At 39.6% G+C, this 20,998-nt stretch overlaps 1 protein-coding gene across 1 annotated transcript; it reads right to left on the bottom strand.

Annotated features, from left to right (window-relative positions):
• Positions 1–636: 636 nt before the first annotated feature.
• On the bottom strand, positions 637–5,330 carry LOC133764003 (zinc finger protein OZF-like). Its single transcript, XM_062197662.1, has 4 exons — positions 5,261–5,330; positions 4,927–5,019; positions 1,825–2,426; positions 637–1,368 (listed from the first exon to the last, which is right to left on the bottom strand). The coding sequence occupies exons 1-4, from the start codon at positions 5,328–5,330 to the stop codon at positions 637–639; spliced, it is 1,497 nt and encodes a 498-aa protein (XP_062053646.1).
• Positions 5,331–20,998: the final 15,668 nt, after the last annotated feature.

Here is a 20,998-nt window from a genome sequence, read left to right as displayed (position 1 = left end):
ATGAGTTTTCTACACTTGTGAATTTTCTGCTGTGATAAGAGGTTTGTCTTTTGTCCAAAGTCTTTTCCAAAGTCATTACATTCATGCGGTTTCTTCCTGTGTGAATCCTCCAGTGTGATATGAGGTTAGACTTTTATACAAAGGCTTTTCCACAGTCATTACATTTATGAGGTTTCTGCCCTGTGTGATTTCGCTGATGTATCATGAGGCCTAACTTATGGCCAAAGGCTTTTCCACACTCATTATACTTAAGAGGTTTATCTCTTGTGTGATTTCTCTGGACTACGATGAGGTGTGATTTTCATCCAAAGGCTTTTCCACAGTCGTTACATTTATGAGGTTTCTCCCCTGTGTGAATTCACTGGTGTATGATGAGGTCTGACTTTTTCCAAAGGCTTTTCCACGGTTATTACATTTATGAGGTTTCTCCCTTGTGTGAATTCGCTGATGTATGATGAGGTGTGATTTTTGTCCAAAGGCTTTTCCACAGTCATTACATTTATGAGGTTTCTGCCCCATGTGAATTCTGTGGTATACGATGAGGTGTGACTTTTGTGTAAAGGTTTTTCCACAGTTATTACATTCAAGAGGTTTCTCCCCTGTGTGAATTCTCTGGTGTAATAGGATACATGACTTTCATCCAAAGGCTTTTCCACAGTCATTACATTTATGAGGTTTCTCCCCTGTGTGAATTTGCTGGTGTATGATGAGGTATGACTTTCTTCCAAAGGCTTTTCCACAGTCATTACATTCATGAGGTTTCTGCCCTGTGTGAATTCTCTGGTGTACAATGAGGTGTGACTTTTGTGTAAAGGTTTTTCCGCAGTTATTACATTCATGAGGTTTCTGCCCTGTGTGAATTCTCTGGTGTAATATGAGGCATGCCTTTTGTCCAAAGGCTTTTCCACAGTCATTACATTTATGAGGTTTCTCCCCTGTGTGAATTCGCTGGTGTATGATGAGGTGTGACTTTTGTCCAAAGGCTTTTCCACAGTCATTACATTTATGAGGTTTCTCCCCTGTGTGAATTCGCTGGTGTATGATGAGGTGTGACTTTTGTCCAAAGGCTTTTCCACAGTCATTACATTTATGAGGTTTCTGCCCTGTGTGAATTTGCTGGTGTATGATGAGGTATGACTTTCTTGCAAAGGCTTTTCCACAGTCATTACATTTATGAGGTTTCTCCCCTGTATGAATTTGCTGGTGTATGAGAAGGTCTGACTTTTTTCCAAAGGCTTTTCCACAGTCATTACATCCATGAAGTTTCTGCCCTGTGTGGATTCTCTGGTGAACAGTGAGATATGACTTTCTTCCAAAGGCTTTTCCACAGTCATTACATTTATGAGGTTTCTCCCCTCTGTGAATTTGCTGATGTTTCATGAGGTGTAACTTTTGTCCAAAGGCTTTTCCACAGTCATTACATTTATGAGGTTTCTGCCCTGTGTGAATTATCTGGTGCATTACAAGGTTTGACTTTTATCCAAAGGCTTTTCCACAGTCATTACATTCATAGGGTTTCTCCCCTGTGTGAATTCTCTCATGTATTATGAGGACTGATTTCCACAGAAAGCCTTTTCCACAATGAAGACATTTATAAAGTTTCTCTCCCGTGTGAATTCGCTGATGGTTTATGAGGTGTGACTTTTGTGTAAAGGCTTTTCCACAGTCACTACATTCATGAGGTTTCTCCCCTGTGTGAATTTGTTGAAGGTTCCTGAGGACTGACTTTTGTCCAAAGGCTTTTCCACAGTCATTACATTCATAAGGTGAATTAAAACTGAGTGATTTTCCACAAGGTTTACATGTGAAGAGTTTTTCCCTTGCATTTAGTCTCTCATTTGTTGGAAGATGTGACTGGTGAATGACAGGTTCAACATAGCTAAGGTACTTATAAAATTTCTTTCTTGTGTGAGTTTGTTGATGCATATTGAGGCTAGAATTTTCATTGATAGCTTTTTCTATTTGAGTTGCTTTTCCAAAAGTGACACTTGATTTATTACAGTTTTCTGCCATATGAACCCTCTCAAATTTACAGAACATCTTTCCTGTGAAGACTTTTGCTTGTCCAGTGGGTCCAAATGGCTGTTTCGTGATGTGGATATTGTCATGCTGACCAAGAAGCTCACAGAACTGGAGAGATTTTCCAGGTATCTTAGTGTTATGAAATTTCTCTCCAGCCTGTAGTTGATCAGGCCCACTGGGGGGATACACAGTGTGACATTTATTGCATTCCTCAGGCTTCAATCCTGAATAGGTTCCCTTTTCAATAATCAGTGTTGGAATATGGCTTGAATTTAAACTAAGTGATTTTCTTAATTCAACTCTCTTGAGAGCTGGTGTCTTGTTATTTTTCACAGAATCCTGATTCAGAATTTTGTCCTGGCTTTCCTGGTTGATCCTAATCAGATCATCCCTTTTCATGACCACTGAAATGAGAAAAAAGCAATCATGTCACTGAATCACAAGTAACTGTTTCTCTTGGCATACTCATGTAAAGGGAATGAAGTTACTTGTTATCCAAGTGGCATAAGATTTTCACAAAATCAGTATGAGGTACTTTTTATAACTACTATTTCGTTTTTCTCTTTAATACATTAATATACCATGAAGTTTCCCAATGTTCAAACATGATCATTTTTACTACGGGAATTTGTCAAGGATGGTGGAATGACATTTGTGCTATGGTGTGTGGGATGCCTGCATCTCAAAACAGTGTCAGTTTGAGCCCTGGCTATTCTGCTTTCAGTACTGCTCTCTGCCTATGTAAACCGGAAGGAAGTAGATAATGGTTCATGTGCCTGGGAACCTGTGAGACAGCAGGGAAGACTAGATGTATTCTAGAGTTTTGGCTTCAGACTAGTTAGACCTAAGTATTGCAGGCATCTGGGAAGTGAGCTAATAGAGGACCTCTTTCTCTCTCTCTCTCCTCTCACTATCACTCTGCCTTTCACAAAGATGAAATGACTATAAAATATTTTAAAGAATGGACAAATATTTAATAAAAATATTCACCCATTATCTAGCAACCATTTTCTGCCTGTCCTTTTTCTCCAGTTTATTTTTATAAAAATTGTGTGTTTTTTGCTTCTCTGATATTTCAACCCTAAACATGAAAAGTTTTACTGATCATTTACTTGAAGGTGGAGAACAGTGAAATGTGCCTGTACTTTAAGTAGGACAATATTTAAGGAGTATGATTTGAATCTATGATTGTCTCATGTTCAGTCTTCCTAGGTAAACATAATTTGTGTGATTTTTCAAATGAAAAACTACTTTGTTTCCACTCTATGACAGCGTCCTCAGATTCCTAAGGACACCCAACACCTTCAGCTTCTCAGAAGTACAACAGGTATAGAAAAGTCCCAATATACCAAAACACTCACAATCAGTTTGAAGAATTTGTTTCTGAAAACTGGGATGTGCTCATATTCTTTGAAAAGTGTTTTCTAGCTGATTCTGAAATCATCAGTGCTGGTTAACTACTCTCAATTCTTTCTATAAACATTCCTGTGTGATAATTTGAATTTCTGGAGGCTTTTGATCAGTTTCCTCCTATTTTCCATGAAAGCTTCGTTTGCTATATTTTTGTTATCATTTTATTTGCTTATTTTTCAATGATACTGAAAAATAAGAGAGAAATCATACTTCAAACTCCACCCTTAAAAAATCTGAGGCACTCAGTATAAACCCATGAGGCTACTTGATCTTGGGTCTCAAAATCTTACTACTTTCGTGGTGAGTCTAAGATCACTTATTTTCATCTTTTATATAAGTTCATGCTTAGTTTTTGATTTCTTCAAAGATTTACATTATTTATTTGAAAGCTAGAATAAGAGAGGGAGAGAGAGAGAGAGAGAGAGAGAGAGAGAGAGAGAGAGAGAGAGGTCTTCCATCTGCTGGTTCACTCCCCATATGGGCACAACAACCAGTATTGGGCCAAGATGAAGTTAGCAGCCAGGAGTTTCTTTCTTGTCTCCCACATGGGTACAGGGTGCCAAGGACTTGGGCCAACCTCTGCTCCTTTCTCAGGTGCATTAGCAGAGAGCTGAATTAGAAGAGGACTAGCTGAGATTTGAACTGGCACCCATATGCAATGCTAGTGCTGCAGGCTGGAGCTTTAACACACTGCACCACAGTGTTATTCCTAGCTTCATAATTTCTGGTGTTACAGCACAGAGGCTTACTCATGACTATCTTTTTTAAGGTTTATTCATTTATTTATTTAAAAGTCAGAGTTACACAGAGAGAGGAGAGGCAGAGAGAGAGAGAGAGAGAGGTCTTCCATCTACTGGTTCAGTCCCCAGTTGGCTGCAATGGCTGGAACTGCACCAATCAGATGCCAGGAATCAGGAGCTTCTTGTGGGTCTCCTACAATGCAGGGGTCCAAGGACTTGGATGATCTTCTACTGCTTTCCCAGGCCATAGCAGAGATCAGTGCAGTTCCAGCCATGACAGTCAATTGGGAAGTGAACCAGTGGATGGAACACCTCTCTCTCTCTTTCTCTCTCTGCCTCTCTTTCTTCTCTCTTCTTTCAAATAAATAAATAAATATTAAAAAACATAAATATTAATCTTAAAAAATAAGTTTCTGTATGTTGCCTAATTAATAAGGACTGAAGGAACTAATAAATGCATGAAGGAAAAGGTATGAAAGTGTAGAGATGGACAAGTTAGAATTGGGGGAATGTATCAAACCTAGATAAAAGCCTTAGTAACATCAGAAAATGACTGGATTTTTTTTTTAATCAAAGAACATCTTCACTAAGAACAAAAGTTACAAAGATACTGGTATCTCTAAAAGCCTGTGTCTGATGCACAAAACCAGTTCTTCAGGAGTAAGGCTTGAGAAAAATTCATGAAAAGAACACCAGTCCACATCTGCATACGTTCTGCCTTGGCCTCCCTGTCCCTTATGTGCAGACTGACCTGAAAGGCTCTGATTCAGGCATTCTTCCACCATCCATGGTTCTGCTCCTCGCTCCAACTTGAAGATCAAGTCAGGTTTGGTAGTGCAGTACCCTATTAATGGAAACAATATAAGACTATGAAATCACTATCTTGGGTTATTTAAAGGATTACAGCTTGGTCCAGGAGCTATGCAACAAATGTTCCAATTTGAATCTTTTGTAAGATGGTAGATATCAGATTATTCATGGACTCAAATTCTATACCTGCCCAATATTAAACATTGTAAAGTGTTCCCTTATTTTTCAAATAGCAATAAAATGTTATCTCTCGGCATGTGAGGGGTGTCACTCACCCAAGGAGAACAGGCTGTTGTAGGTCTCCAGCATCACATCTCTGTACAGGATTTTCTGAGCATTGTTCATTTTCTGCCATTCCTCTCCCATGTAAAGCACACAGCAAGGTCTTCAAATGCTATCATCACCTATAATATTACACTTCCAGTCAACATGTTAACTTGTCACAAAATAAACACTGACAGTTGTGTGGATATGAAGGAAAAAAGGAAGGATATGGTTTCACATTGGACTTGTTGAGTGTTAAGAAAGGCACACAGAGCATTCAATAGAGTCAAACCCATGATCTGCAGGCTGTGAGAAATGCCCAAGATGGAGGGAAACAGGAGGTTCAAATCACAAAGGCCACATCTGTCAAGGGGAATTGCACAGCAGGCCAAAAGAGGTGCAATATTGACTCTTAAATGGGCAATGCTAAGGAGAAGTATGTAGAAGCATTGAGAAAAAAAGGCAAGAAACCATCAGTGAAACTTTGATGGGAATGAACAGAAAATAATTTCCAGGAAAACACTATGCATATCATTTCCGATATGTCAGAGAAAAATATATTAAAAGACAGGGTAGACTTTTAGCTTAGTGTTTATGATGCCACCTCACAGTGTCTATGTTTGACTTCCAATGCCAGCTCTAGTTTTTAGCTCCCAGATAATGCAGACCTGGGGAAGCAGTGGTGATGTCACCAATGAAGGAGGCCTAGATTCCATTCCTCAATTCTGGCTTCAGTCCTGCCCCTACTCCGTTTAGTATGGTAAATTAATGTGTCAAACCTCTCTCATCTTTCAGTCCGTCAACTTTTTTCTCTATCAAGCTAATAAATATTTTTAAGTAAGAATACAAGTTAGCTTTTGCCCTTGTCTATGACTATTCTACTGATAAACAATCGAAGTAACATTATACCTAATTAAAGTGAAAGCAATGGAAATACTTACCAAAATATTCAAATGATAAACATTTGAAATAACATTATACATAATTAAAGTGAAAGCAATGGGATTATTTGCGCAAAAAGAGAACCTGGGAATGTCTGCAGTAGAATCTGCATTTGTGACTCACTGAGAAAAATGCTTAGACATTTGTTTAAGAGCCTGAAATAGCTACCATCAATGCTGGCATCCCATGTAAACAGATGATTTGAGTCCTTGCTGCTCTACTTCCAATCCAGTTCCCTGATAATCTGACTGAAAGAGCAGTGAAAATGGCCTGAGTATTAGGACCCTTCCATCAAATTGGGAGACCCATGGAGTTTCAGGCTCGTGGCTTTGGCCTGGCCCAGTCCCAGCCATTGTGGGCATTTGGGGAATGAAATAGTAGATAGAAGATATCTCCTACTCATCTCAAGCCTCTAAGGCTCCATCGAAAGCAGACAGTCCACTTAATATAGAGCCATAGTATAACAAGAAAAAACACCACAGTGAAGAAACCAAATATCTCCAACATGCCATCAAACGCAAAAACCAAGGTAATAAGAACAAGGAAGAACTATGACACCCCCAAATGAAAGACACCCCAATTCAAGATTATGAAGATGATGAGATAGAAGAAATGCAAGAAGCAGATCTCAAAAAATTGATAAAAAAACATTAAGAAGTTCTCAAAAACGAATTCTTGAATTACAGAAATCCTTAATGGACAAGATAGAAAATCTCTCTTGTGAAAATGAAATATTAAGGAGGAATCAAAATGAAATGAAACAACTAGAACAAGAAACTGTGATAGTGATGAGAAATTATAATGAAATGAAGAATTCAATACATCAAATGACAAACACATTAGAGAGCCTTAAAAACAGAGCCAGTGAAACAGAAGAGAGAATATCAGACTTAGAAGACAGAGAACAGGAAAGGAAACAGGCAAACCAAAGAAAAGAAGAAGAAATTAGAAATCTAAAAAAAATATTGTCATGAATCTACAGGATACTATTAAAAAACCCAACATTCAGGTTCTAGGAGTTCCTGAAGGCATGGAGAGGGAGAAATGACTAGAAGGCCTTTTTAGTGAGATACTAGCAGAGAACTTCCCAGGTTTGGAGAAGGACAGAAACATCTTCGTACAGGAAGCTCATAGAACCCCAAGTAAACATGACCAAAAGAGATCCTCACCACAACATGTTGTAATCAAACTCACCACAGTGAAACACAAACAAGAGATTCTAAAATGTGAAAGAGAGAAACGTCAGATTACTCTCAGAGGATCTCCAATTAGACTCACAGCTGACTTCTCATCAGAAACCCTACAAGCTAGAAGGGAATGGCAAGGCATAGCCCAGGTACTAAGAGAGAAAAACTGCCAGCCCAGAATATTATGTCCTGTAAAGCTCTCAATTGTGAATGAAGGTGAAATAAAGACTTTTCATAGCAAACAGAAATTAAAAGAATTTGTCGCTACTCATCCTGCACTGCAAAAGACGCTTAAAGATGTGTTACACACAGAAACACAGAAACATGGGCATCAATATGAAAGAAGGTAAAGGAAGGAAACCTCACAGCAAAAGATCACAGGAAGCTCAGTTTCTCTTTGACATAGAATTAAAATCTGATTCTCTGTTAAAGCAATGTGTTAAAGTAATCTATTATGTTCTGTTGATGTCTGTTAAATTCTAATTGTTCAAAAACAGCTGAATTTTTATTAAGAGCTATGGGTTATTTAAATATGTGCTTTTTTTTTAAAGATCTGAATAATCACCTTGTAACAATGATCAAATTTGGTCTATGTTATGTCATGATTTTAAGGAATCTTATTTCAACCAGATATTTTGGATTTTGAGCCTTCTTTGCATTCTTGACAGGCATTCAAAAAATCAAAGTTTCAAACAATCTGGTCTCTAAAATTTCCAGTAAATCCTGGACTTTGGTTTTTCCAGTTTGGGCCCAACTGAAAAAATCGAAGGACCTATGTCTCTCATCTTATAGAGACACCAACTAATCAGGCTATTTGGATTATATTAGAAGTACTGTCAAGATGTGACGTGGTACCAAATTTTAAGTTTCTATAATGGAAAATGCTATTAATACAAATGTTTGAGAATTAAAAAATCTAATGATCTTGTGTTACTAGACATGATAGTTATCTTAATGAGAAAGCCCCAGAGGCCTAAAGGGTTAAATACTTGTAAAATCCTACAGGTGCTTTCAAAAATACTGTGGAGTAAGCAAGTGCCTCTTGTTGGTTGATGAGTTTATAATTTTAAACATGGCGACTTAAAGTCTTTTGTCATCCACAGTTATGTATGATGTGCTGCTCATAAAACTAAAGTGTTGTTGGTTCTGTGTTTAGCTGTCTTCCTATAGGTTCCTATGGACTTTTTCCAGCCACTTCTATTGTATTCAGTACTTTGGGATGGCTCTGTAAACAGATGAAGCCAATAATGTATTAACAGTACCAACTGAGAGAAAGTATGGTTAACTGAGGTTACTAAAAACAAAAGCAATTCAAATCAATTGGCAATCTACAAAAAGAGTTAAAGATTTTAAAAGCTATTATTAAAATTGCTACATTGTTTTATTATGTTATGTTTTATGTGTGTACATATTGTATGTCCACATGGGAACATTTTACTAAGAGTTTTATTTTAATTGGCTTATAGATAAGATTGTCCATAAATTTAAGCTGCTAAAATTAATCAAAGATACATTTTAATTCATGTGACCTGAATCTCTGCATCATATGTTTTAAACTTGTTGGTAGAAAGAAACTAAAAAAACCTTTCATATGGTTGTGCTTAAATTTAGTGGTTAAACAAACTACACCATGTTAGATATTTAAGAGTTGTTTTCAAATACATGATTCTTAAAATTTATAGAAGGCATTGGACCTTCTGGTAAATGTTTTCTTAAGTTGTTATCTAATGGTTGAAACTGTTTGCTAAGTATTCATGTAATATTGCTATTGTCAGCAAGCGATCTAGGACTTGCTCCCTCATTTCTCTATTATAAGCCCAACTTGTGCTTTCATTTCTCTATTCTCTTCAAGGTAGGGAACTAATTCTATTATAAAGGAATCTGTAGGATGCACAATTTAATCTTTTTTTAAAGCTTTTATTTTATTTTTTAAATTTTTGACAGGCAGAGTGGACAGTAGAGGGAGACAGAGAGAAAGGTCTTCCTTTTTGCCGTTCATTCACCCTCCAATGGTCGCCGCAGTAGGCACGCTGTGGCCGGCACACTGCGCTGTTCCGATGGCAGGAGCCAGGTGCTTATCCTGGTATCCCATGCGGGTGCAGGGCCCAAGCACTTGGACCATCCTCCACTGCACTCCCTGGCCACAGCAAAGAGCTGGCCTGGAAGAGGGGCAACCGGGACAGAATCCGGTGTCCCGACCGGGACTAGAACCCAGTGTGCCGGTGCTGCAAGGCAGAGGATTAGCCTAGTGAGCTGGGGCACCGGCCATGAATAAGTCTTTTAAAAAATACAACAACCTTTTATGATGAAAACCTTAAGCAGGGGCTGGTGCAGTGGCTCACTTGGTTAATCCTCCGCCTGCAGCACTGGCACCCCATATGGGCACTGGGTTTTAGTCCTGGTTGCTCCTCTTCCAGTCCAGCTCTCTGCTGTGGCCAGTGGAGGATGGCCCAAGCACTTGGGTCCTTGCACCTGCATGGGAGACCAGGAAGAAGCACCTGGCTCCTGGCTTCAGATTGGCATAGTTCCGGCCATAGCGGGCATTTGGGAGGTGAACCAATGGAAGGAAGATCTTTCTCTCTGTCTTGCTCTGTCACTATCTATCAAATAAAAAAATTTTTAAAGTAAACCTTAAGCAAATGGAGCATAGAGCATTTCTCACCACAATCAAGGCAATTTATGACATGCCCATTGCCAGAGTCCTATTGAGTGGGGAAAGTTGGAAGCATTCCCACAGAGATCTAGAACCAGACAAATATGCCCACTCTCACCATTAGTACTTAATATAGTCCTGAAAATTTTAGCCAGAACCATTAGGAAAGGAAAAAGAAATCAAAAGGATGCAAATTGGGAAGGAAGAAGTCAAATTACCTCTATTTGCAAATGACAGGGTTCTATATATAGGAGACTGAAAGACTCCACTGAGGAGACTATTGGAACTCATAAGAGTTTGGTAAAGTGGCAGGATATAAACACAACAAGGAAAAATCAATAGCCTTTGTACATATAGACAATGTCATGGCTGAGAAATAACTTTTTTTTAAAGAAACTCACAGCCGGGTCTCGAACCAGCGCCCATATGGGATGCCAGCACTTCAGGCCAGGGCATTAACCTGCTGCACCACAGTGCTTAGCCCCCAAGAAATAACTTTTAAGATCTGTCCCATTAACAATAGCTCCCAAAAGAATTAAATACCTTGGAATAAATTTAATTAAGGGTGTCAAAGATCTCTATGATGAAAATTACAAAACACTAAAGAAATAAATAGAAGACAACACTAAAAAATAGAAAAATCTTCCATGTTCATGGATTGGAAGAATCAACATCAACAAAATGTCTATACTACCACAAGCAATTTACAGATTTTATGTAATCCCAATCAAAATACCAACAGCATACTTTGCAGATCTAGAAAAAATGATGCTAAAATTCATATGGAAACACAAGAGACCTCGAATAGCTAACACAATCTTATACAACAAAAACAAAGCTAGAGGCATCACAGTACCTGATTTCAAGAGATACTTTCATCTGTTTCTTAACTGATTCAGAACCCATATATGGAATATTGGTGATTTGCACCAGGGAAACTATCAACGAGTGAAATCTGCCAGTTCCACGAGTAGTACAGAGTCAGCCCTTGCTTCTCAGTGAGAGTCTGGGAAGGTGTGGCAGTATTTTAGAGAGGAATGGCTCCATGGTGCTTCTGATGATGCTTGCTGGAACATTATCAGGACTTACAGTCTGGCCGATGATTTACAGTCCAAAACTTTCATATAAACTGCAGAATCATCTGACTTTAAGGGTCCCCGTGGGCCTGGACAATGAAGCTGTCAGCAACAATCACTCTTTACTGAAAACCTGAGTATTCTGGTTGGTTCTGCCTGAGTCATGTGCCAATCTTCAACTAATAACTGCATCCAGTGAAGTGCGGGTTTGTGGAGTTAGTACCACACAAGTCACATGTAATTAGAAATGCTATCATAGAATAGGGAGGAACGGTCCTCGCAAGAGTATGAGCATTAAGTAGATAAAAAGAAATATACATTCCAGTCATAATACATTTCTTTATATCCTACACAGTGCTTGGAATATTGCCTGGACTAGGATATTAAAGCATTTTCTGAGTCACTCACACTTTTTAAGCTTACTGAATACTTTTACTATGCAGTTGATTATGTATTCTTGCATTTGTTTTCCCTTCTTATTTATATTCATTAGTTCTCATGTTAAAGTAGGTTTGAAGAGGGCGGCAAGAGGAAGAGTTGCTTAGGAACACAGATAATGGAAGTGGAAGAGCTCCACTGTCCGAAAAGCCAGAGTTCAATGCCAATGCTATCTTGTAGTGGCTTTGTATATTTATCCAAATGATTTAACCCATGCAAGCTTATGTTTCTTTTTCTCTAAAATAATTTAATACTTATCTGGTTATCATAAAAATTGAGAAAGACAACATATATATAATATGAATATATAGACATAATATGTGTTCAAAAAGTGGTTGTTATTATTATTTGTTGTTCAGTATTACTTTTTTAACTTTCATTTAATAAATATAAATTTCCAAAGTATAGTTTATGGATTACAGTGGCTTTTTCTGCACCATAACTTCCCTCCCACCCGCAACCCTCCCATCTCCCGCTCCCTCTCCCATTCCATTCACATCAGGATTCATTTTCAATTATCTTTATATACAGAAGATCAATTTAGTATATATTAAGTAAAGATTTCAACAGTTTGCACCCACACCAAAACACAAACTAATACTGTTTGAGTATTAGTTATATCAGTCACATTGAAAAACACATTAAGAACAGAGATCCTAATAGGAGTAAGTGCACAGTGACTCCTGTTGCTGACTTAGCAAACTGACACTCTTGTTTATGGCATCAGTAATCACCCTAGACTCTTGTCATGAGTTGCCAAGGCTATGGAAGCATTTTGAGTTCACCAACTCTGATCTTATTTAAGCGAGGTCCTAGTCAAAGTGGGCGTTCTCTCCTCCCTTCAGAGAAAGGTACCTCCTTCTTTGATGGCCTGTTCTTTCCACTGGGATCTCACTCACAGAGATCTTTCATTTAGTTTTTTTTTTCCAGAGTGTCTTAGTTTTCTATGCCTAACATACTCTCATGGGCTCTTAAGCCAGATCCAAATGCCTTAAGGGCTGATTCTGAGGCCAGAGTGCATTTAGGACATCTGTCCTTCTATGAGTCTGCTGTGTATCCTGCTTCCCATGTTGGATCTCTCCTTCTTAATTCTATCAGATAGTATTAGCATACATTAGTCTTGTTTATGTGATCTCTTTGACTCTTAGACCTATCATTATGATCAATTGTGAACTGAAATTGTGAACTGAAAATCTCACTTGGACTAGTGAGATGGCATTGGTACATGCCTCCTTGATGGGATTGAATTGTAATCCCCTGGCACGTTTCTAACTCTACCGTTTGGGGAAGTCAGATTGAGCATGTCCCAAATTGTATATCTCCGCCCTCTCTTATTCCCACTCTTATATTTTTTTTGACAGGCAGAGTGGACAGTGAGAGAGAGAGAGACAGAGAGAAAGGTCTTCCTTCCGTTGGTTCACCCCCACAATGGCCGCTGCGGCCGGCGCACTGCAGCCAGAGCACCACGCTGATCCAAAGCCAGGAGCCAGGTGCTTCTCCTGGTCTCCCATGTGGGTGCAGGGCCCAAGGACCTGGGCCATCCTCCACTGCCTTCCCTGGGCCACAACAGAGAGCTGGACTGGAAGAGGAGCAACCAAGACATAATCCGGCGCCCTGACTAGGACTAGAACCTGGGGTGCCGGCGGAAGATTAGCCTAGTGAGCCATAGCACCGGCCTCCCACTCTTTTATTTAACAGAGATCACTTTTCAGTTAAATTTAAATACTTAAGAATAATTGTGTGTTAATTACAGAGTTCAACCAATAGTACTAAGTAGGACCAAAAAATACTAAAACGAATAAAGTATTAAGTTGTTCATCAACAGTCAGGACAAGGGCTGATCAAGTCACTGTTTCTCATATTGTCCATTTCACTTCAACAGGTTTCCTTTTTGGTGCTTGGTCAGTTGTCACCGATCAGGGAGACCATATGATATTTATCCCTTTGGGACTGGCTTATTTCACTCAGCATGATGTGATTCCTCCAGATTCCTCCATTTTGTTGTAAATGACCAGTTTTCATTGCTTTTTACTGCTGTATAGTATTCTATAGAGTACATGTCCCATAATTTCTTTATCCAGTCTATGTTCAGTACTATATATTTATTATTACCAATATTAATAATTATTAATATTAATTTACTAATAATCACCAATATTAATAATTTTGTTTATGTTGCTATTATATTAATTATTATTATTGATATATATTGCAGTATATTTGAGAATTTCTTGGCTGGGAAATGAAAGCTTGTATGGGAACCTTTATGTAGATAATCTAAGCTAAATACTCTTTAAAAGCATTAATTAACTTTGTATTCAATCCTGCATTACTTACCTAACTCTAAAATACCACAAAAAGCAAGTATAAGAATCATCCACATACAAATTGCATTCTTCTTCTTCCTAAAAGAAAATTAAAAAGAAATGATGATTAAAAAAATACAAACATGAGTATAGGCATAAAAGTCACAGAGGAATTAAGTTAGCTAAAATTAAAGGAAGAAGAAGGAACAAATTTCAGAATAGAATATACATACAATATTAGTTCAGTTTTAAACCACTAAGAATTTACTAATGTGTGCAATAAATTACAAGAAATTTTAATGGCTTATTATCCTTACAGTTTGTATTGTATTTTTCTTCCTCACTGATATATTATCAAATAATTGGGTGTGATTCTGCTCCACAGAGTACATTAGGCAGTGCATGGAAACACTTTGTGTGTGTGTGTGTGTGTGTGTGATAACCAAATGGTTTTGATTATATTTCATAGTCAGATGTACCTCGTCAGCTGGCTGTTGGATCTGATGACATGGTATATAAATGACAAATACATTCCTACATATGCAAATATGCCCGTGTCCACATTTTTATATATGTACATATTTTTACATTAGTATAGACTGTCAACATAAACAAAAATAAAACTCCTTTATTTCCTCATGAACTCTGTGTGTGTGTGTGCATGTTTTAAGATTTATTTATTTATTATAGAGGCAGAGTTACAGATGGGGGAGGGGAGAGAGAGAGAGAGAGAATGTCTTCCTCTGGTTCACTCCCTAAATGGCCACAATGGCTGGAGCTGGGCTGATCCAAAGCCAGGAACCAGGAGCTTCTTCTGTGTCTCCCATGTGGGTACAGGGGTCCAAGGACCAAGGACTTAGGCCATTTCCATTGCTTTCCGAGGCTATTATCAGGAAGCTGGACTGGAAGTGGAGCAGCCAGGACTAGAACCGGCATCCATATGGAATGCTGGTGCTACAGGGGGAGGCTTAACCTACTATGTAACAGCGAAGGTTCCCGAATTGTGTTCTTGAAACTGGCAAATACAGACTCAAAAAGACAACTGTAGGGGCCACCGACATGGCTCACGTGGTTAATTCTCTGCCTGTGGTGCCAGCATCTCATATAGGCACCTGGTTCTAGTCCTGGCTGCTCCTCTTCCAGTCCAGCTCTCTGCTGTGGCCTGGAAGGCAGTGGAGGATGGCCCAGGTCCTTGGGCCCTGCACCTGCATGGGAGACCAGGAGGAAGCACCTGGCTCCTGGCTTCGGATTGGCATAGCTCTGGCTGTAGTGGCCATTTTTGGGATGAACCAACAGAAGCAAGACCTTTCTCTGTCTCTCTCACTGTCTAACTCTGTCAAATAAAAAACAAAAGAGAACTGTAAATATCTTTTACTTTATAAGGATTGAAAAATGAATTCATATCCATCTGGCCTTACCCATATCACTCTATCTACTTGTTCCCTAAAAATAAAACTTATTAAGAGCAGGCATAGTCTCAAAGGCTGGATTCATCATGTGCAGTCTCTACAGCAATAGCTTTGAACACATCTGTATGGAGGTGGCATCAGTTTTGAGGTGTGTAGCTAAAACTTTATTACCAACTACTGAAGTGTCAATGACCTCAAAATGCTTTACTTTGTTTTTCTGTTTTTGGTAACCTAGAGAAGAGTCAATATTTTACATGTTGCATTCATTTCTTTTTTTGTAAAATTTTCTTTCTTTCTTTCTTTTTTTTTTTTTGGACAGGCAGAGTTAGACAGTGAGAGAGAGTGAGAGAGACAAAGGTCTTCCTTTATCCTTTGGTTCACTCCCCAAATGGCCACCATGCTGATCCGAAGCCAGAAGCCAGGTGCTTCTCCTGGTCACCTATGCGGGTGCAGGGCCCAAGCACTTGGGCCATCCACCACTGCACTCCTGGGCCACAGAAGAGAGCTGGCCTGGAAGAGGGGCAACCGGGACAGAATCCAGCGCCCCGACTGGGACTAGAACCCGGGGTGCCGGCGCCGCAGGCAGAGGATTAGCCAAGTGAGCCGCGGCACCGGACCAAGATTTTCTTGAACTGAAGAAAATGCAGTGAAGTAAAAACAAGTCTGCTAGACACTGCTTTTAATCCCGAATATTGCCACAGGTATGTATGATGTAAGAACCCATTCATCTGAGGGTAGGTACTATCATCTTAAGGTGGTGGCTAAGGACTTTCGCATCCTTTTTAATAACACTAATGGTAAAAAAAATCACAGTTTATAATTTGACATGAGATACAGTTTTTAAAAAAGATTTATTTATTTAGTTGAAAGGTTACACAGGGGTGGGAAAGGAGGGACACAGAAGGGAGAGAGATCTTCCATCTTCTGGTTCACTCCGCAAGGCGGAGGATTAGCCTACTGAGCTAAGGCACCGGCCTACAATTTAATCTTTAAACCTTATAAAAGAGATGACTAACATTTTTCTGTAATAGCATAGCAAAAATAAGAGCTTAAATAATAATCTCATAGCTGGATTTACTTTGCCATTAGCGAAGTAAACAGTAAGTAGAAAAAACCTCCCTTTCAGACCAAAGGGAAAGAAAGTTTTTAAGTGGGAGTATAATTTTCCTCATGGGCATTGTCTACCTTAGAAAAACTACTACAGAACATGCCTGTGACTATAGACTTGTAGTTCAGGCCACCGAAGTTTAGAGATGGGACTTGGGCACTCCCTTGACTTGCATCCTCTGGTCTGCTTGAACAAAAACAAGGAGGAAAAGAAAGCTAGGCATCAGAAGCAAGGGGTGGCTGGCCTATTACTGGCTGATCTGTACAGTGATCTGCCCTCAAGGAGACCCAACAGGCAAGTCCACTGCAGTGGCTTTCGATGTGGTAAGCCTGGGCTTCAGTCAGCTTGTGAAGAGCCGTGGCAGCCCTGCCAAGAGTTGGATCACTGGAAATGGACCTGCCCTGGAGTCGAAGGATGCCCAGGTCAGAGCCACAGATCTTATTGGCTCTAAGCTGAAAAGCCCTTCACTCAGCCCAACTTCCAAAGTGACCACTGCAGCTGAGGGGATGGCCAAGTATGGTCAGCAACACTGCAGGCAGAACTGTAAATTTCTTGTTAGAGATGCCCCCTGCCTTTACCTGGCCAGCTCTCCTACCAGGCCAGCCAAGTAATGAAAGTCAACAGAGTGCCTTCCCCTAGGAGGTTCACACCTCCCTTAGGATGTACCTCATGTGAAGAGATAGATAGGTCTGGGCCTCTTAACTTACAAGGCCTAAAGCCCACCAGATTATTATCAAGCCCCTTCTGCCAGGTTCTATTTGCCTCTCAATCAGAAAACTTAATTGTAGCTTACACAGCACCTCTCTTAGCTCCTCTAATAATGACTCTGTCCTTTGTCCTAGGCCCTGTCTAGTGCACTTGGGCCTCATTCCTTTGTAATCATAACCTCTACCACCAATGGCTCTTCTCCCAACCTGTGTGTACTGATGGTCCTCTTCCCCACTTAATGCTGTATAATTGTTTAGACCTGGTTAATGCCACTCTTAGGATCATTGGTTACTATCCTCACCCTGTCTTTTATGAACTTGTCTAAATATGATCAGAATCGGTGGACTGGGAAGGCTTGCTTAGCCTTGGCAACTCATGATGAGAGCCTTGGGTGGTTACTGGCACCATAAACTAGAGTGTCAATTTGTTGGGTCAAGAACAGGAGTCACTGTGCATTTGCTCCTCATGTGGGATCTCTGTCCTTAATGTGCTGTACATTTTGATTTAATGCTATAACTAATACTCAAACAGTATGTTTCACTTTGTGTTTCTATGTGGGTGCAAACTGTTGAAATCTTTACTTAATGTATACTGAATTGATCTTCTGAATATATATATATATATATATATATATATATATATATATATATGAAGATATCTCCTTTTGTCTCCCTGTCTCTCCCAATCTCTGTAAGTCTTTCAGATAAATAATCTTAAAAAATAAATGAGTCTCCAATAGATTCTTTTCTCCACACATTCCTTATCCTATTCCAGAATCCAATTCAGCTTCTCAAATGTATTAATGCCTCCATTACTCTAACAATTCAAAAACAAACTTAACTGATTTGTGAATTAGCACTAAGCAACTCTTCCTCTTGCAGAATGCTAAGTGTTTACTTCATAGGTAGCACTAAAACACTGCTCATCTATGTGTAGACTGTTTCAGACAACATGAGCCCAAAAATGTAGCATATTGTGCTTAGTTTCAACTCAATTCATGTAACAAATATATATTGTGCTATAGCAACAGAAAGACAAGAGACCAAAGTGCATTATTATAGATGACAGTAATGTTTCATAATCATGTCAAATTCATAATTCATTTCTGTATATTCCATGAGAACAAATTTTATGTTTATTTTTCTATTTTAAAATTTTTAATGATTTATTTATTTATTTGAAAGTCAGAGTTACACAGAGAGAGGAGAGGCAGAGAGACAGAGAGAATTTTCCATCTGCTGGTCCAGTCCCCAATTGGCTGCAATGGCTGGAACTGCACCAATCTGAATCCAGGAACCAGGAGTTCTGGGTCTCCCACATGGGTGAAGGGGCCCAAGGACCTAGGCCTTCTTCCACTGCTTTCCCAGGCCATAGTAGAGAGCTGGAGTAGAAGTAGAGCAGCCAGTTCTCAAACCGGTGCCCATATGGAATGCTGATGCTTTAGACCAGGACATTAACCCACTGAGCCAAAGAGCCGGCCCCATATTTTCCATTTAATTAACTAGTATACTGGGACTGGCACTGTGGCATAGCAGATAAAGCCACTGCCTTCAGTGCTGGCGTCCCATGTTGGTGCTAGTTCAAGTCCCAGTGGCTTCGCTTCCAATCCAGTTCTCTGCTATGGCCTGGGAATTCAGTAGAAGAAGGCCTAAGTCCTTGGCCTCCTGAACCCATGTGGGAGACCCAGAGGAAGCTCTTCACTTCTAGCTTTGGATCAATGCAACTCCGGCCATTGTGGCAAACTGGGGAGTGAACCAGCAGATGGAAGACTGTCTCTCCCTCCCTCTGCCTCTCTGTAACTCTGACTTTCAAATAAATTTTAAAAATCTAAAAAAGGAAATAAAGCCAGCACCGTGGCTCAACAGGCTAATCCTCCACCTTGCAGCACCGGCACACTGGGTTCTAGTCCCGGTCGGGGTGCCAGAGTCTGTCCCGGTTGCCCCTCTTCCAGGCCAGCTCTCTGCTGTGGCCCGGGAAGGCAGTGGAGGATGGTCCAAGTGCTTGGGCCCTGCACCCCATGGGAGACCAGGATAAGCACCTGGCTCCTGCCATTGGATCAGCGTGGTGCGCCGGCTGCAGTGCACCAGCTGCAGCAGCCATTGGAGGGTGAACCAACAGCAAAAAGGAAGACCTTTCTCTCTGTCTCTCTCTTTCACTGTCCACTCTGCCTGTCAAAAAAAAAGTAAATAAATAAACTAGCATTAAACACCTAAAATAAGTACTGAAAAGCTGGAGAATAATTTAAAAAAAAAAACCACTTAGCGGTGATATATTAATTTTTTTTCCTCTTAGAAACATGCGGAGGACTGAGAATCATACCTGGGAGAGAAGGTGAATGGCAGGAGTTCAAAGAAAACTCCAGAGGCCAATGCTGTGGCATAATGGGTAAAGCTGCTGCCTTCAGTTCCAGCATTCCATATGGGTGCTAGCTCGAATACTGCCTACTCAACGTACAATCTAGCTTTCTGCTATGTCCGGAGAAAGCAGTGGAACATGGTCCAAGTCCTTGGGCCACTGCACCTGCATGGGAGACCCAGAAGCTCTTGGGTCTTGGCTTTGGTTCAGCTCAGCTCTGGCCTTTGCAGTAATTTGGAGGGTGAGCCAGCAGATAGAAGACTTTCTCTCTCTCTCTCTCTGAAACTCTTTCAATAAATAAATGAAATCTTAAAAAGTCTTTGCCTGTGCCTATATCTTGCAGGGTTTCTCCAATGCTCTCTAATAATTTGATGGTTTCGGGTCGTAGATTTAAGTCTTTAATCCATGTTGAGTGAATTTTTGTGTAAGGTGATAGGTATGGGTCTTGCTTCAAGCTTCTGCATGTGGAAATCCAATTTTCCCAGCACCATTTATTGAATAGACTGTCCTTATTCCAGGGATTAGATTTGGATCTTTGGTCAAATATAAGTTGGCTGTAGATGTTTGGATTGATTTCTGGTGTTTCTATTCTGTTCCACTGGTCTATCCATCTGTTTCTGTACCAGTACCATGCTGTTTTGATAACAACTGCCCTGTAGTATGCCCTGAAATCTGGTATTGTGATGCCTCCGGCTTTGTTTTTGTTGTACAGGATTGCTTTGGCTATTCGAGGTCTTCTGTGTCTCCATATGAATTTCAGCATCATTTTTTCTAGATCTGAGAAGAAGGTCTCTAAAGGCTTCCATAGCCCTGGCAACTCATGACTAGAGCCTAGGGAGATTACTGACGCCATGAACAGGAGTGTCAAATTGTTAAGTCAGCAACAGGAGTCACTGTGTACTTACACCCCATGTGGGATCTGTCCCTAATGTGTCATCTAAAGCCAAGTGATGCTATGACTGGTACTGAAACAGTATTTTTATACTTTGCGTTTCTGTGTGGGCGCAGACTGATGAGGTCTTTGCTAATTATATACTGAAGTGATCTTCTGTATATAAAGAGAATTGGAAATGAAAAAAAAAAAAAACAACCTGGTGTTAAAATGGAAATGGCATAGAAAATTAATTAATTTGAAAAAAAAATTATGTAGGATCTCTGTCTTTAATGTGCTGTACATTGCTATTTAATGCTATAATTAGTAATCCAATGGTAGTTTTTTCACTTGATGTTGCTATATGGGCAAAATGTTGAAATCTTTACCTAATGTATACTAAACTGATCTTCTGTATACAAAGAGAATTGAAAATGAATCTTTACATGAATGGAAGGGGAAAGGGAGCGGGAAAGGGGAGGGTTGCGGGCGGGAGGGAAGTTATGGGAGGGGGGAAGCCATTGTAACCCATAAGCTATACTTTGGAAATTTATATTCATTAAATAAAAGTTTAATAAAAAAAAAGAAAAAAAAGAAATCTTAAAAAAAAACCTCTAGTTTCCTTCTGCACTGAACAATGGAAAAAAAGAATATGATAGAATTAATAAAGAATAATAAATACATTAACCAAGAAAA

Source organism: Lepus europaeus, chromosome 7 (genome assembly GCF_033115175.1).
Source record: "Lepus europaeus isolate LE1 chromosome 7, mLepTim1.pri, whole genome shotgun sequence".
NCBI lineage: Eukaryota > Metazoa > Chordata > Mammalia > Lagomorpha > Leporidae > Lepus > Lepus europaeus.
This window is presented reverse-complemented; position numbering and strand designations above follow the sequence as displayed.